An 18,009-nucleotide genomic window follows, 5' to 3' on the forward strand; every position below is an offset into this window, starting at 1 on the left:
CCGCTCGTCAAATCTCATATTCATCCTTTCAAGTTAATGTTTCATGGCCCGTAACAAGTGTAGTAAACAATGTTAGCACATATCTCACTATCTATAATCATATTATATACTTTGTTATTGAAATGACATCTTGTATGGAAGATATTCTTCATTTACTGCTCCACATCATCTTTCTTGATATGAAAATTAAGTACATGCTGAATTAATAATGATTTTTCCTTAACTAGATACTCTACATTCTCATCATTGTTATTCTCAAGTGGTGGCATTTCATCATCTTTAGATCTGTCATTTTTAAATTCAATCTTCTCATGTTTTCTCATAACCATAACCTTTTTTAGAACATTGTGAAGATATATGTTTTTCAATTTAACCCTTGTTTTTTAATTTGTATAGATAATGTTTTTGATTCAGTCCTTCTACTTTTATTTTTTTTATTTTTGTCCTTTGCTTTTTTATCAAAGTTTTTATGGCTTTCAATTTTGTCATTTATAGTTTTTGATTCTTCAATGATAATAATGATTTCAATTTGGTTCCTTTTCTTTTGATTTTTTATTGCTTTTCTTGGTTATTTTGTCAAAGTTTTTATAGTTTTCAATTCTATCCTTCAAATCAAGTTCATTTCTTTTATTTTTTCAATAATAATACTAATAACAACAATAATAATAATATTGATAATAGCAAAGATGATGATAATAAAAAAAAATTAAATTAGTGATGATAATAAGAATAATAGTAGTGGTAGTGACAATAATATTGTTACTACTACTAATAGTGATGGTAATGATAATAATAACAGTGATCACAATAGTGATGATATTAATAGTTGTGATAATAATAATAATAATAATAATTATTATTATTATTATTATTATGATAATAATATCGATGATGATGATAATACTAATAGTGATGATAATGGTTGTACTAGTACTAGTCATAATAGTTTATTATGATAATAATAGTTGTGATGATAATGATAATTGAAATGATAGCAGTAGTAATAGCAATAGCAGTTGTAACAATAATAGTGATTTTAATAATGATAGAAATAATAATAATGGTAATAATGATAACTGTAATAGTAATGATATTACTTATTAAAATTAATAATAATAGTAATTTTGATCTTTATTCTTTGAATTGCTATTTTAAAAAAAAAACTGTATGATTGATTTTTTTTCTTCAATTTCATCCTTTAATAATTAATTTATTGGGAATTAGACTTCATGGTTTTTCTAAATTAGATGCTTAAGGTCCAATGACTTGTCATGAGTTTAAAAAGTTCATATATTTTTTAAAGGTTTTATAATTTTTTTTTATTTTTTATCAGGTTATTCCAATTATATAATTTGAATTGTAGGTTTGACGTAATGTATCATATTAACTTAACTTTAATTAGCATTGTTATATATTTACCGTAACTAATTTTTAATATTCTTTTTCTACTGTATTTCAATACTTAAACATCAATTTTTTTATATAAAAAAAATTATTTCAGCCCCACTCCGAAATAATTGCCTAGACTGGTAATAATCATAAAACCTGAAGTCTTGATATGATTGCATTGGAAAAGCAGGTATATCTTGATTAATAATTTATATATCAATTAACTATCTATTTTTCTGAATTATTGATTTCACAACAAATAGTATGACTATTCTTCACCGTATCCTAAAAAATCCTAAATTGAGAATGGATTATTTGTATTAAATATATTTATAATGATGTCAATCAGTTTGGAGACTCTTCTACCCATACTAGTATTATAGATTCTACAAAGCTAGAGATTCTTACTTATCCTACTCAATATATTTTACATTTGATTTATTGCATGATAATATTATTAAATATATATATATATATATATATATATATATATATATATATATTGATAAATGAAATTTCAAATTTATTGTCAAATTAGCATCAAGTTCTTCAATACAGTTTGTGATAGTAGCTAACACAAACATAAAATATAATTTCACTAATATTACAAATTTTGAGAGAGAAAAAACTAAGTCTCTGGTGCTCAGTTAACTAAGTCTCTGGTGCTCAATTGATTAATTTATCAAAATAGGTTTGAATTCTATTGAATTATAACAATTAGGGATTTAGGATTGTTATACCTGACATCATGGCGAACTAAAAATTAAAAAAAGGGTAAAAATAAAAAAAAATCATCATCTAGTATTATGATCATTAGAAACTTAATTAGTCTTTAGAGACGTAAGGTAAGGGAGATTATGCTAAAGAGAAAATATTATTACCCTAAAATATCTTACATGAGGTAAGTTATACTGCTACTTATCTTCTATTTCTTAATGGTCTGTTTTGCCTGATTTATCGATGATCTAACTACACGAGTGAGAATGGATCTATTACAATGAGTTAAACATAAGGTAAGTTGTAAACTTATTCATTATAAAGTCCTAGTTATACTTCTCATTCTCAATTTGTTTTGTGAATTGATATTTTTATGTCTATTTACTCCTGATCACAAACGATGATTATTAATAGTCTATCAAGTCATTTTAATAAATAATTAAGTAAGCTTTTATTAAGCTTGTTGAATCTAACCCAAATTCTATAAGGAGATATCGCTAAACATTTTATTTATGTAATAATGGTTCTTAGATAATGACTTTTAACATTCATTTATTCTATAGTATTGGATTCACTCGTAATTTTTTTTAATGAGACTATGTATCTTAATCCTTAAATACACAAGTAGTAACCATTTTGATCTAAGTGGACATAGAATCTAATGACACTAACATTTAAGACTTTCTAAGAAAATTAATGCTCTAGATTAACACTCAAGTGGTATTGATGAATATCATATCAAAAGGCTTGAAATGAATAAAATTTTCAAAAATCATTGAAAAAAAGTGTTACTTCTCATTAATAATCAAGATAATAACTTGCTATAAGTTTATTTATCTCAAATGTTATGAATGAATAACCAGGCATTTATTTAAAATGCAGTTTTAAAATGAGAAAAAAAAATAAAGGGTTTTGAAATGTCATCCTTTCAAATGCTTTTTAATATGGTAAAGCCTAGATGAGTTTTCCAAATAAGTCATGAAACCCCAAAATAGATGCACGTGATATAACATATATTTTTGCTTTTTTTTTTCTTTTATGATTGCTAAAGTAAAAATGAAAATGCAAAAAATGACATCAATAATTAGCAATATGTATGGACTTTAAAATGCATGCAAAGATATGCTTTTTTTAATGCAAAGATATGTATTTTTTTAATACGAGGTATGCCCAAATGCAAGACTAAAAACAAATTTTAACAAAACAATAATAGTTTTTTTTATGTTTCGGATAATAACAAACATACAATTATTATTAAAAAAATCTAGACCATTTACTAACCAAAACTATCATGAACACTCGAAAACCCTAAATTCTACTGGGTAATTTGGTACCTTTTTAATGGTTTTTGTTTTTATAATTATCATGTTATATGTCATATGAGAGACACTGTAGTGTTTGATTAAATATGAAAAATAATTACAAAACATAACATAGTGTAATAACCAAAATGCTTTTGGAAGTCAAAAATTTTAAATTAGCATCAAGCTTTTTTGTCGTTTCACAAATATTTTTTTGTTATTATCAGGTCAACTTAAAGATAATTAGGTCTTTTCATAAATAAAAAGATAAATAAATAAATAAAAAGTAATTGGCGCATGCTAGGCACACGTCAACATGTGAAAGGCACCCTCACCTTTAAAACGGCACGATCAACGCCTTCTAGAGTCTAAAAATACTCTTATGTCGTGTCGTTGCAAGAATCATCATGTCCTCTTCATTTTGGAGCCACGCGTGTCAATGTTAGGTGGTTGGTTTATCATTGGTGAATTTTTATTTTTTTTTTCCTTATTTTCTCTTTATTCCCCTTAAAATAATAGGTTGGTACTCTTTGTTGTTAGTATTTCAAGTTTCATTTTTATTCTTTTGATTTTTAATTTTTGTTCTCGGTTTTTTTATAAAAATTTTATTTATTTCAATTTCATCCTTCTATCCAAAGTATGGTATATTATTTTTACCAATTTGATCTTTATTGTTTTGATTCTTATTGTCATTTTGCTAAATTTATTTTTCTTTTAAATTTCACCTTTCAATCAAATATAAAATTTATTTTGTATGTCAATTTTGATCCTCATTCTTTTGAATTTTTTTTGTTGTTCTGTTAAATGAATTTTTCTTTTCAATTTCACATTTCAATAAAGTAGAAATTTTATTCTCTATTATAATTTTGATCCTCTTTCTTTTCATTGTTATTTTTTGCTTTGAATCCTTTTGTATAAATTTTTTTTAATTCATTCTTTAATATTTGATTGATTGGACATTGAGTTTCAAAATTTTTCGTAATAGAATACTTTAGATCTAATGATCTAGGTCATGAGTTTAAATAGTTAACAAGAGTTGATATTTTTTTATATCAGGTTATTCTGATCCAACAATCTAGACCGCAAGTTTAACAAAATAACACAGGTTAGCTCAATCTTAATTATTAAAACTACAAGTTTATCATGTTAACTCAGATTTATTATGATCAATTTCTTTTAGATCCCTTTTTTTTATCTCATTTCATCCTTCCAAATTTAATGAGTTAGAAATTAAGCTAAATTGTTTGTCCCATTATATATAAAAAAATAAATTCTTTCACTAAACATTCTTCCAATCAAATATAATATTGGATGTTATTAATTTTTCGTTTCTAAAAGAATAATCAATTACATATTTCACCAAGCTTCACAACTATTTGATAGCCTATTTAGTTAAATATAGAATTGATTACTTGTTCAACAATTCATGCTTAGGAGTTAATTATTTTGATAACCTTAATAATCAAATGGCCACAAATTTAAAACCTACCATCCCTGTCTAATTAAATAAATAGAAGAATTGCAACATAAACCTCTATAAATATCAAATGTGAAAAAACTATCATTCAAAAAAAAAAAAAAACACTTTCACGTGAGAGAACTTGTAAATGAGTTTTTTAAAATCATTTTTAAAACTTCACCCAACCTTCTCAATCTATAGTTTGTTTAGGAGTATCATGCATTGAGACTAAAATTGCATTTTGTTCTAATCATAATTTCAAAAATATTTAGTTAATCCACATACTCTACAACAGTACCAAACACATTAAGCTTTCAAGTTAAAATGGATATTTGACATCTGGCAAAAGTGGGAATTTGGTTGAGGCAAAAGGCAGAGATTTAAATGATCTTTGAAAAGTTCTGATTAGGTATTAAAGATTGAGATATCCACCAGAAAATTTGAAACAGAAGCCTTTTGTAAAGAAAACAACAGAAAAATAGAAAAAGGAAAATTACACTATGCACTGCCAGAAATCACGTCAAAACCAGGCACAATTTAGAATTAAATGTACGATTTTAGCAAGATTGAAAATTAAAAACCTACGATGTACATCCACTCGCAAACAGCCACAGCAGAAAACTAGAATTCAGAGCCAACACACCCCTTCCGGCTATAGACCATGTTTCACTGCTACACCATGATCTTGCACCAAAGATATAAAAAGAAAAACCGCAGATGAAATAAGAGACCTTATGCTTCCTTGAAAGACCAATGTTCCACAATTACCTCTTCCACTCTGGTTGGGCTCCCTTAGCTGCATTACAAAAAAAAAAAGGGGGGAGGGAGAACATCATACTTAAGATTCATATTGTACATTAAAAAAAATAAGCTCTTAAGAGTTCAGAAAAAAGGGGAATAACTCGTGTCAAATAGAAAACAGAATGTTTAACTAGTACTTCTGATAACAAATTGGACAGTTACCAATTTTAAATATATAAAAAAGCAATAAGATAAGCTTTCAGGTTAAGCTGAAGTTTCTCAAAACGATGTGCAATTTCACGTGGCATTAGATTTTAAAGGGACTCGGAGCATTGAAACAGGATATACAAGCTGATTGATCCCAAAAAAGGAACTCTAATGCTCAGAGGCCAAAACTTGCACAACAATTGCTCGAGAATTTTGACAACAAAATCAAGCGTGCATCCATGAAAAAACAAGACACGGTAATTTTAGGGGCAAGCAAGCATTTCATACCATTTCCATCTCTTGACGACAATAAAGACTTGTCACTCTTATTCCCTCCTTTGCCACTACCATGAACTGCTCTTTGTGTCCTCGGGGACTCGGAGCTGCTTTTGCTATTAGTTGAAGAGGGCAGAGAATGACGACGGGTGATGTTATTTTTCTCAACTCGATCTTCACTAAATCTTGGGGAGCCTTGCATTCTCAGCTTTGCCTTTGCAGATTCAGTTGCTGCCATGTAGCTAGGGAGGGTGGGACTGCTCTGTAGCCCATTCTCGGCACGTTCTGGTTTCATTGTGAATGAAGGTTTCTTGGCAGTTTTGTGATTTTCATTGATTGTTGGATCATCCTGGTGTTTGGACTTCCCATTTATTTGCATATTCTCAACTATACCACCAGTATCTACTGAAGCTTTAGATTCTACCAAAGCTTGATCGTCATGTGATGATTCCAATGCCTTGATCATTTCTACAGGTTCATCAGCTGTCTCTGCATCAGGCAACTTGGACATCAAGTTTGGATCATTCTTCACCACATCAGGTACATTGGATGTTGTCAAGGTAGCTTCTTTCTTCATCTTCTCAGCTGAATTACTTATGCTCCATCCCGAAACATTATCACCTGAAGTGCCAGATACCTTTTCTAGACCTTGCTTTGGCTTTTCATTTTCAACCTCTGAATGAGCAGAGTTTTCTATAACGGGGTTATTAACCTTTCTTAAGCTGCGCTTTACCTTTTCAAGCTCAATCTGTGAATTTTCTGCTGAATCAGCTGGATGGCTTGAAACTTTCCTCATATTGCGCTTGGGTTTCTCAAATTCAGAGGCTGCTTGTACTGAGGTACTGTCAACATTTGCAGCAGGGACCCTCCGAACACTGCGCTTTGGCCTACCAGTTTCAGCTTCCACTATTTGACCATTACTCTGCTTTCTCTGAGTTTTTGAGCAAGTAATTTTTTTTGGTTGGGGAACTGGTTTCCAGAAACAGGACGCTGACCAGCACTCTAACCAGTTTGCAACTGAGTTTGGTTCCATGGAATCATAGGGCAGTTGCAAAGGCATTACAGTAGGTGATGGAGCAAGAAGCTGGAAAACAGTCCCATCAGAGATCAAATGGAAAGGGTGTTATTAAAATTCATGCATGTTTTCTAACTGATCACTGTTAAATATCCCTGATCCCAGTGCAAGCACCAGAAATATTCTTACTGAACCTTTCATGTTTATTTCAATTTTTTTTATGACAGAAAATCAAGTTACATGGAAGATGCAACCCTTTTCCCCTTTCCATGTACAGAGGAGAGAAATGAACTGTTCCTCCAGTATCTCACCAAAAAAAAAAGGTTTGCATGATGAATTGATGATATTCATGACATTTTATATCACTAAAGATGGTGTCTGAAATTCCCAAATTTTGCAAGTAACAGCCTTGAAAACAAATGAATTTTGAGGATAGGTACCCTTTAATCAAATATTTTCATGCCTAGAAAACAAAGCTTGACAGATATAATTACAAAAACTATGTGAATGTCAACCCTGACTAAAGAGTTACTCAGGAAAATATTGCAAACCATTTCTTACAGGTATCTTTACAAGATCACAAATAAATGAGATTCAGTGAATCATGACCTTCATGCTAGGAAAGATTGGGCATTTGTTTTATTACAGAAAAATAAGAAAAATGGGATCACAGTGATCTGGGTTTAGTGGAGAGCAAAAGGAAAGAGCAATTGAAGGGGAGAATATACTCTCAACCCTCCGAGGGATTGTTGAGGCTATAACTGTATATCCAAGGCCTTATGGATAGTTTTCACTGCTCATGAATGCTTAAGTATTATGCATGAATTATGGTTCATCTGATGTATAGGAAATGAATTTGGAATTTTCCATTGCATTTCATCACTGGCTGCTGCACCCTTGGTGCTCATGTTGCTGATTTATGTTTCATGTGTCAGAAGTAAGTGGATAGATAAAACCAAATCACAGTTCCTTCCATTAACTTATCAAGGTGGTTGTTCTTATATCTCCTAGAGAAGAGTCGGTTGTTATCAAGAAGAATACGCACTTACACAAGCCCTAACAGTATCTGGTTTAAATAAGGTTTTTGTTGATTCTATTTGTAGCCACAAGGAGCTCTTTATCACTGGAATGACAGTCAAATAAATAAAATCACAAACACATAGAATGTACATCATGGGGCTATTCTTAATTTGTCCTAGGTGAGAAGCTTCTTCTGTACACAACTAAGCCACTATGCAATAAATATAATCAAATCATTCTTCTATTCATACCTTGCGAACAAAAGCATTTGATGACAGCTTGGCCATTTGTATACCAACTCCACTAGAATCTGCAAGCTTGCCCTCCTGATACATGGATGAAAGAAGAATTAATGATGAAAAGTAGAACAAGCAAAAAAAGCAACAATATAATTTGATTAGTTACGGGATAAATAAGAAAATAAAAAGAATTGAAGCCTCAACAATTAGTATTCAGAAATGCAGTAAGCAATATGATTCAGAATGTCATTAAAATGATGATATGTTCACTAAACCTTGTGTAGTTTCTTTCAAACTTGTTAAGTTCACTACACTAGGAAGAACTGCAATCAAAACGAACCATACTTGTATTCATTTGTCATGTTACACAACTGTGTCCTGCGCATTATATATTTTCATGAAACTTGAAAAGGAATGCATGGGTATGATAGTCTAATCTAAGATTTCCATGCGATATAAGTGACGAAATAAACAGAGTTGAAAACCTGAAACTTTTGTAGCCTTGAGAATGGGTGAAACCTTACAATAATAAATTGTTGTAAGTTACAGTAATTTAATGGTCTAAATTTTTAAACAATAAGGCTGATTATTTGTTATTACTACTCGTATACATTCTTTAAGAAAGAGGTTTTAACTCTGAGCTTACACTACAGGCACACACCATTTAGAAGGATTACAAGTCCACCCAAAGTGCAAAAACAAAGAGCAAAACTAAATTCATATGCTTGATCAAATACCATATAATTCTAAAAGAGGTACTCAAATGGGTGCCCAACCCATAATTCTAAAAGCGGTACTCAAGAAGAAAGATATTTTCTCCTTTTTCTTAAAGGGAGCTCCCCTCCTTCGAACACTTGGACTTGGAAAAGCATACCCGGGGACTCATACTCGATTAAGGACTCCCCTGTGTTGCGATTGATTCAGTCCTATCGGGCAAAAAGCTTATTCAGGCCCTTCCTCCTAAATGACCGGGGTATATGCAATTGAGCTCTTTCGAGGGCTGTTACATAAGGGACAGAAGAAGCAACAATCGATTTGGTTTTCCAAGAATTTACCGGCAGTTTTACTTGGCTGCATAATTTATGAACCTCATAGCCAATCTCTGAATTCCTAACCATTCTTCCTCGAGCAAGAGCCTGTAACTTGACAACTCCGAGCACACAGCAGAGAGTAGCAACAGCTTGCCTTCTAACCAAGTGTCCACGGATAAGAGCCTGAAGCCTTATTATGCCTTTAAGAGCTCGAAATGCTCGGCGAGCCTTCACAAAAACAAACTTATATCAGGGACTGCATGACCTCCACACAACATGATTCCACATGCCTTGTGTCAGAAAAAACAAAAAAAAACACAAGACATATTGCAACAGCTACACCATGAAATGGATAGAATATCAACTGAGAATCATTACATCAATTAGAGATTTAGTTAATGCCACCCTCATGCTTGCTATACAACACATTAGGGCATGAGACCATTGCATCTAGGCCCATATCAACTCCCTGAAAGCCATAATTAGCCATCAACCCTTGGGCTTGGACTAGGAAAACTGCAAGTAGCTGAGCAACCATGCATACCTGGTACCAAGTCAGTCGAACCCTCAAGGTCCATGAAAACAGCCCCAGTAGTGCACCTATCTACACACTGCAAGCTAATGCTTTATAACCAAGCTAGCTTTGCAAGGTTCAATAGCCTTTTTTTCACAAAGCAAAGACCCATGTGAACAAAATGATAAGCCAAAAACCATCTAGCAGGTGGCCTAGTGGTAAGAACTTGGGACCAAGGGGTTTGCTCCCCCTGTGGTCTCAAGTTCGAGCCCTGTGGTTGCTAATATGATGGTCACTGGAGGCTTCCATGGTCGTTAACTTCAGGGCCCGTGGAATTAGTCGAGGTGCAGGCAAGATGACCCGGACACCCTCGTTAATCCAAAAACAAAATGATAAGCCTAAGGAAAGGATCCATATAAATTGTATCTAATCTCAAGGCAATTGTGCTTGTGCAGCTGGCAAAACTGCCGCAGCCACTATAAGAAACAGATATCTATCCTATCCCACACAATCGCTTGAAAACAGATACCGCACAACCATCGCCAAAAGCAAGAGACGCAATTTTAATAATGTTGCAACGACTTAGATAAATATCCACGGCGATGATAATAAGATAAGAGAAAATTACCAAGTAACCCCTAAATGCGGCTTGCGCCATTGTCGCAGCTTCATCAAGCCTTATTTTGTCAGCATCAGATGGAGGAGCATCAGGAGTGTATAATTGAGAATGATTTGCATCTTGCTTTCCAGTTGACAATATACCTCCATCACGTGATGATTCTGTAGTTTCCCTGCTCTCTGGCTCTAACATCCTTTCAGTGATATTAGTGGTAGTGGGGGCTGTCGGCTTGACCACCGGAGGAACTGAGGTCACATCAGCTTCCACGGCTCTGACAGCAACCAATGTCTCTTTGTCATTCACAGTTCTCTGCACATAATGATCAAAGTTAGAAAACAGGATTTAGTACCTATGATTTTGTTCCAACATAAAAGCTTATCACAACTTAAGCTTCTAGATTGAATGGTTTTTGAATAAGCTTAAGGTTAAGACTGCCTTTTATAGCACAACAGACTAAGTAGAAGGAGAGAGAGAGAGAGAGCTTAAGCAATCCCATAGCTTGATGGATAGATTGAAAGGTTGTCAAACAGAAGGCTATTAGAAAGAAGTAAGTTGGCATTAAATTAAATTAATTACCTCCCTTCCTTTGACAATAAGAGATTTGGAAGACTTCTTTCCAAACAAAACAGTCTTTATCCATTTCGCAGGTGATTTTCTCCCCATTGCTGCAAAAACAAACAGGAACAGAAACCCACCATGTCTCTTTAAGAAAATGAAATGATAGCGTGCAATTCAGAAACCCACCACTGTTATCCATTATTACGTAACCCTACAGGTTAGAGCACACCCGCAAAGGGAAGCAGCTCAAAGTTGTGCTCCAAGGAATAGCGAGAAAACATTAAGGATTTGAACCAGATCTGTATTTCACCTCTCAAATGTGCTTCTTCAAAACCCTAAATCTATCATTTCCTTTTTCTCCAAACATGTTTTACCATTTTCCAACATCATCAATTTCAGCTTTGATTAAATTAAATTAAGTAAGAAAAAATGTGAGAGAGATTACCGCCCGTCTGTTCAGCAAGTATAGACACCGGATAAAGCAACAACAGATGCGTCTGTGATCTATCTATCTAAGCCGGCTGCTTCTTTTTATTTTCCTTTCCTTTACTTTCCTCTCTCTCTCTCTCTACTCTCTCTCCTGACACTCTCCAGTCTGTACTCTGTTATGAACTACTGATTCAAAACAAAAAAAACATGGATAAACTTCGCTTTTTCCCTGTACTTAAGCAATATTATACATCTATCCTGATACTTACACTTCTGGTTTCAGTATTACCCTTAACCATTACTATGATATCATAAAGAAATTCGTATTACTTGAGAAACAATTATAAAAACTGAAATAAATATGAATTAAAGCTTGTTTTTAATAAGAAAACTCGATTAAAATTATATTTTTTAAAAAATTAAATTTTATATTTGTTTAAAATTAATTTTTTATATTTTTATATTATTTTGATATATTAATGTTAAAAATAATTTTAAAAAAATATTATTTTAATATATTTTTAAATAAAAAATACTTTGAATTACAATTTTTTTATGATAAAAGGTTAAATTAAAATGCTTTTTATATTATGATAGTAATATCGGTAAAATCTAAGTTAAAAGTACAGTATCACAAATTTAGTTCAAAAAAAAACACAAGCACATCAAAAACAAATTAAAAATAAAAGAAGATAAAATAACGGTTTCTTATCCTCTACAGTAGCGATCACTTTAATATTCGCTATATTCTCATGACAACCAATTGATTGGGATACCTGACAGTAACAATGAGGGCTTACCGGGCGCCAGCCACTCTGGATAATTCCTTGAAGCGATTGCATCGGGGCAGTTACTTCGGGAACATGTGTCCAGCAGGGTCACAGCTTCTTCATTTCAAAGCATTCTATGAGATTACACTTATACCCCTCCTTTATAGGATTTAAATTCACGCACCTGTCAGAAGTATGTAAAATAGGAGCCGTTAATAACTGGCGCTGGAGTTAGGTGAACGGTGATGGGTGGGTCGTGAGGAAGCAGGAACGAGTGCCACGCTGGAATTTAGGGGTAACGGGGGTTGCTGGGCGGCAAGAGAGTAGAGGGAGGAGTTAGTATGGCATTGTCGTTTAACTCACTTTAAAAAAATTTAAGCTTTTTTAATTTTAAATTAATTTTTAAATATTTTTTAATTTAAAAAATAAAAAAATATTTTAATTTAATATTTTTAAAATAAAAATAAATTTTAAAAATAATCTTCACAGCAGTGACACTACCCATCAAAGTATTGTTGTGGTTATTTTTTAAAGTATTTTTTATTTAAAAATATATTAAAATAATATTTTTTTTTATTTTTTAAAAATTATTTTTGATATTAGTCTAAAAATATTTAAAAAAATATTAATTTTAAATAAAAAATATTTTAAATTTTATTTAAAAATACTCTACCGGCTGTCAAGTGCTCTTTTACCCATAAGCGGTCCCCATTTTTTAAAATCTTTATCTTCATAATTCCTTGTTTATTTTAGTCACTATATTTTATTTTTATTTACAAATTGATATTTATTTGAGATTTTTTATCCTGGAATGTTACATTTAGTTCTATAATAAAAATATTTTCAATAAAATCTGTGTATTATTACTCTGAATCATATAATCATTGTATAGCTTCTTTTTTTAATGCAAGACTAGTAATGTAACAAGTCAGTGTAATTGTAATCCTTCATTGCGTTATGATTTTGATAATTACACAACTAAACATGTGAATATAATACACCATTATATTATATAATTTATTAAATCCAACCAGACTAACAATATGATAATTATATTTGACTAAAAATAAGAAATTCCATACAATGTTTCATTCATTTTCATTATGATTGATTATTTCCGGTTAGATTTGGTTTTTATTAAAAAAAATAACCAAACCAGATTTTTTTTAAAAAAAATCAAAACTGGTTCAAACCGACCGATATCATTTTTGTTATTTTAGAACAAAAACTGGTTTTTTCCGGTTTGGCTCGATTTTTTTGGTTTGGTTCGGTTTTTTCAGTTATTTTTTTCTAGTTTTCTTCAGTTTTTTATTTTTTTCTCACCCCTAATTTTTATAAATCGATGAAAATCTTCAACCAGTTTACTACTTTAACCTTAAAAATAAAAAAACAATATTTGACTTTTGCTTGAACATTTAAATACTTAAACATACATATATTGAATTAGTAGGTCGAACTAAGAATCGAAGAGATTTTTGTAAGAAATTATAATTTTTTTGACAAAAAATAAAACTTGATAAAAGTTTATCAAATAGATAATATATCTACTAAAGATTCTAAGCACAAGGTTATAATATCTTTAATTGTATTATTATTAGTAAAAATAAAGTTATATTAGTCTACGGTCCACTCAGCATTTATAATAACGGCATTTAAGTTTAAAAAAATATATATTTCAACGCTCTTAAAACCTTTAATCTTATTCCTCACATTTTAGAAGAGAATCATATTTTTTTGTAGTGTTTTAGGAAATGTTAGATTCTAAATACGAATAGTTGGAGGCATCTAAAACGTTTTATGTCACCATACCAAATTAATGCACCCCGTAATAAATAAATAGATATATAAAAAAAACAAGGTCTTACATTAACTTTTAGTTCTACCCTAAATAGTCTAATTAATCAAGTTTTACATTTATTTCTCTCCATTTTTAAAAATTCCAGTCCAAAATAAATTTTGGCGTGTTTTACAATTATTAGCCATATTTAAAAAATTACAGAAAAATTAGATTTCTGTACTCTTAATTTTATTTTTATTTTTTAATATATTTGAATTAATTTTGATTTTTTTAATATATTTGAATTAAATGTTTAAGAATTAAATTTTAAAAATAAATTCAATATCGTAATTTTAGTTCTCCATGTAGAAAGTTTGATTTTAAAAATTAGAAAAGAAAAAAAACAAAGAAGAGATTTTGAGGATGCTGGTTTTTTTAAGATAAACAAGAAAGAATATCTGGGCTACTAGATTTAAGAAAAAAAATAACTTAAATTTTTTGTATAGATAATTAAAATATTAAATTTATTTATTTATTTTAAATATTTAAAAATAATTATAGTAAATAAATAATAAATTAGGTTGAAGATTATTGATTTTAAGGATATTTAAGTTATTCCATGATTTTATATGTAAAATATGGAGAGAACCATGAAAAAGATAAAAAAAAAAAAAAGATTTGATTTTAAATATATCAAACTATAAGAAAGTCAAACATAAAATAGAAAGTATATGGATTAATTCTCAAAAAAAAAAAATCATGATAGGTTTGAACCGTTTAACCTTTAAATGAGAATTTAATTTGAATGGATAGATTGTAGATCCCATGATTGGTCAAGATATTATTGATGAAGATTAATTTATTAATTGTATCTTTTACATGATGTCTTCTCTAGTAAGAAAAAATTGTTTCTGAAAAATAAAAGTTCTCTTGATTGAGTTTCCAGTAAAGTTAATGTCTGAAAGATTTTTCGTAATCTAAATCGCCCTTTTGTTTTTAATTTCAAAATTGTTGTAATTTGACGTGGAAAATAAAAATAAGAGTACATCAAACTCAATCTTTCTTCACTATGGGTTACCAATTTTTTAGTTAAAACAGACATTAGTGATCACCATCCAAATTTTATATTTAAAGATATATTAAACATTTTTCTTCTATTAGTTTGATGTAATTTATACTAATATATGTTAATTTAATTTTATAGAATGTTAGGGTTTTGAATTAAAAATTAAGTTAATTAGATATTATTTGAGTTCATAATTATGTTATTTTGTAAAACAATCAATGATTTTGGGTTAAATTATAGATTATACTGAATTATATATAAAATAATATTATTAGCTATAAAATATATGAATATTACTGATAATTTTGTTATGGTAGAGAAATTTGATAGATTTAGGTGTTTGTCGATTAACTTGATGAATTTAGAGTTTAGTCAATTATATTACCGTTATATTTGGAGGCCTTCTATTATAGTCATTTACTAGTTATTTCACCTGCATTTCATTGCAGGTTAAATAATTGTTTTGGAAAAAAAAATATGCAAGATTTTCAAATGTGTTTTTTTTTTTGAGAAATTCTAATTATAAATAAAAAAATCTATGCATGCATTTAATTAAATATACCGAGAACCATCTGTGCCAATAAATACAAAAAACAAAGTGTTAACACAATTATTCAACTCGTCTCGCTGCAGGTTGAATATTTTTTTTAACTATAACAAAAAAAATTAATGTGCAGGTGTTGTTAAAGTGTTTTTTGTGACATTAAGTCAAAATATAACCGTGAATCAAAAAATTAATGCTTACATATAATAAATTATAGTAAATATATATGCATTAATAAAAATATATAAAATTTCAAGCTAATTTTTAACACAGCAGAGAAATAGAATAATATTATCATTGTTATAATGAAAACATCATTTTCATAATCTTTGTATAATAATTTAAAAAAAAAGTGTAAAAAAATTATAAAATAATAAAGATAAGAACGAAAAGAAAGGTATAAAGAGATCAAATATAAAGTGATAAATATTCAAAGTGTAATAAATAAATAAATAAAATATTTTCGTTTCAAAAAAGTGTAAAGGAAAAACTAAAAAGACTAAGTGTAAAATGATAAAAATATCAAATATAAAAAGAAAAAAATATATATAAAAAATTTTTTTCTTAAAAAAAAAAACCAAAAATTACAATTTTGCTATTTTTACATTACCACTACAGTAAAAACAAATTGACAAATTTACAATTATACTATTTCTACATAAAAACACCATTTTTTTGGTATGTGTGTGTGTATATATATATAATAATGTTCATCGGTTCAGAGCAAATAAGTTCACAGTATATTGACATCCTGCTATGGTGATGTACTATGTTTAAGACAATTTTTTTATCAATTATTTTCAATTTTCCATTATTTATATTTATAAGGTTTAGTCTTCTTGAGCTAGCATTGGCTTTTAGGGGGAAATATGACTTGTTTTACGTTAGAGGTTTCACTTTTTTTTTTTTGTGTTTTAAAAAAATAAAAAAATTATTATTTTTATTATTTTTTATGTTTTTATATTATTTTAATATGTTTATATTAAAAATAAATTTTAAAAAATAAAAAATTAATTTAATATATTTTTAAATTAAAAATATTTAAAAAATAATCACTATATATATATAAAATATTATACTCGAGGACAGCCGCTTCTAGAACTGGCTGGCCATATATGAAATTCCTGTCCGAATCACAATGTTAAGCAGGGTTTTCTGTAGGTGTGGCAAAGAAAACAAATATGTTGTCTTCAGACCTGAAGGTGCTGGATACAATTTGCTTCTCTTTATTTTACAAAGAAGAATTTGATTTGATTGTTCATGAAGAATTAAAAATGAGAGGATCAAGATTGAAAGTGAAGTGAAATGAAACAACAATCTTTTATTAAATTTTTTTTAGTCCAGTCCTCCAATTCCCTTAATTGATAATTTAGTTTGATGATTTGTTTTATATTATTTTCTTTTTTTTTATTGTTTTAAGATTTTATCACTCGTCTGATTTTAAGCAACAGATAACGTGTTATTTTTTCCTTATAAAAAAATATTTGAAAAAATAAATAATGGTCTGGTGCAAGGACTAGGCTGGCTAGCCCATGCGTCAAGGCTTATTTTTTAGAATTGAAACTTACTTTCAAGTCCTGTTTATTTGCTGGAAAGTAATTTTTTTGGAAAGTAAATTTTGGGAAAGTAAATTTCAGAAAAGTAAATTATTTTCTGATGTTTGGTAGTGTAATGGAAAATAAGTTGGAAAACACTTTCTAGTGTTTAGTTATGTCATGAAAAATGAGTTGGAAAATAACTTATTAATGTTTTATTTTTTTCAAGTTTATTAAAATAATGAGGAACAAATCTTACAAATTAAAAAGTTGAATGAGAATGAAATTGAAAAAAAATATAATTTCATAAATTATCTAAAATAAAATAAATAATAATCAAAATAATAGAGATCAAATCTAAAAAATAAAAAAATAAAAGATGAAGAAATTAAAATAATAATAATTAACATTTCATAAATTATTTTAAATAAAATAAGTAACAATCAAAAGAATAAGGATCAAATTTGATAGATAAAACATTTCAATAAAAAAATGATAAGGGAAAAATAAATAACAATTATAAAAATGAGGACCAAAATTAATATAAAAATTAAATTTTAAGAGATGAAATTGAAAAATAAATATTCAAAACATATATATATATATATATATATATAGCAATCAAAAGTTTGAGGACCAAATTTGATATAATCAACAAATAATATGACATTTCTAAATTTTTCACAACTTCCGGAAAGTGTTTTCCACTCCAATTTTTCAGGAAAACCAAGCCAAATTTTTCTTTGACTAAAAAATATTTTCTATTAACCAACTTTTTTAATGGTAAACAAACACAAAAAAA

The 18,009-nt window shown here is 29.0% G+C and overlaps 1 protein-coding gene across 2 annotated transcripts; it reads right to left on the reverse strand.

Annotated features, from left to right (window-relative positions):
- Nucleotides 1-5,381: 5,381 nt before the first annotated feature.
- On the reverse strand, nucleotides 5,382-11,790 carry LOC133678557 (protein IQ-DOMAIN 31-like). 2 transcript variants are annotated; one of them, XM_062100907.1, is made up of 7 exons: nucleotides 11,532-11,789; nucleotides 11,105-11,193; nucleotides 10,538-10,837; nucleotides 9,420-9,623; nucleotides 8,377-8,451; nucleotides 6,103-7,174; nucleotides 5,382-5,662 (listed from the first exon to the last, which is right to left on the reverse strand). In XM_062100907.1, the coding sequence occupies exons 2-7, from the start codon at nucleotides 11,189-11,191 to the stop codon at nucleotides 5,631-5,633; spliced, it is 1,770 nt and encodes a 589-aa protein (XP_061956891.1). In that variant the 5' UTR covers nucleotides 11,192-11,193; nucleotides 11,532-11,789; the 3' UTR covers nucleotides 5,382-5,630. The 2 variants fall into 2 exon arrangements, with proteins under 2 accessions (XP_061956891.1, XP_061956892.1); XM_062100908.1 differs by lacking the exon at nucleotides 9,420-9,623 and having other exon boundaries at nucleotides 11,532-11,790.
- Nucleotides 11,791-18,009: the final 6,219 nt, after the last annotated feature.

The sequence above is a fragment of the Populus nigra genome, chromosome 18 (genome assembly GCF_951802175.1).
Source record: "Populus nigra chromosome 18, ddPopNigr1.1, whole genome shotgun sequence".
Classification (NCBI taxonomy): domain Eukaryota; kingdom Viridiplantae; phylum Streptophyta; class Magnoliopsida; order Malpighiales; family Salicaceae; genus Populus; species Populus nigra.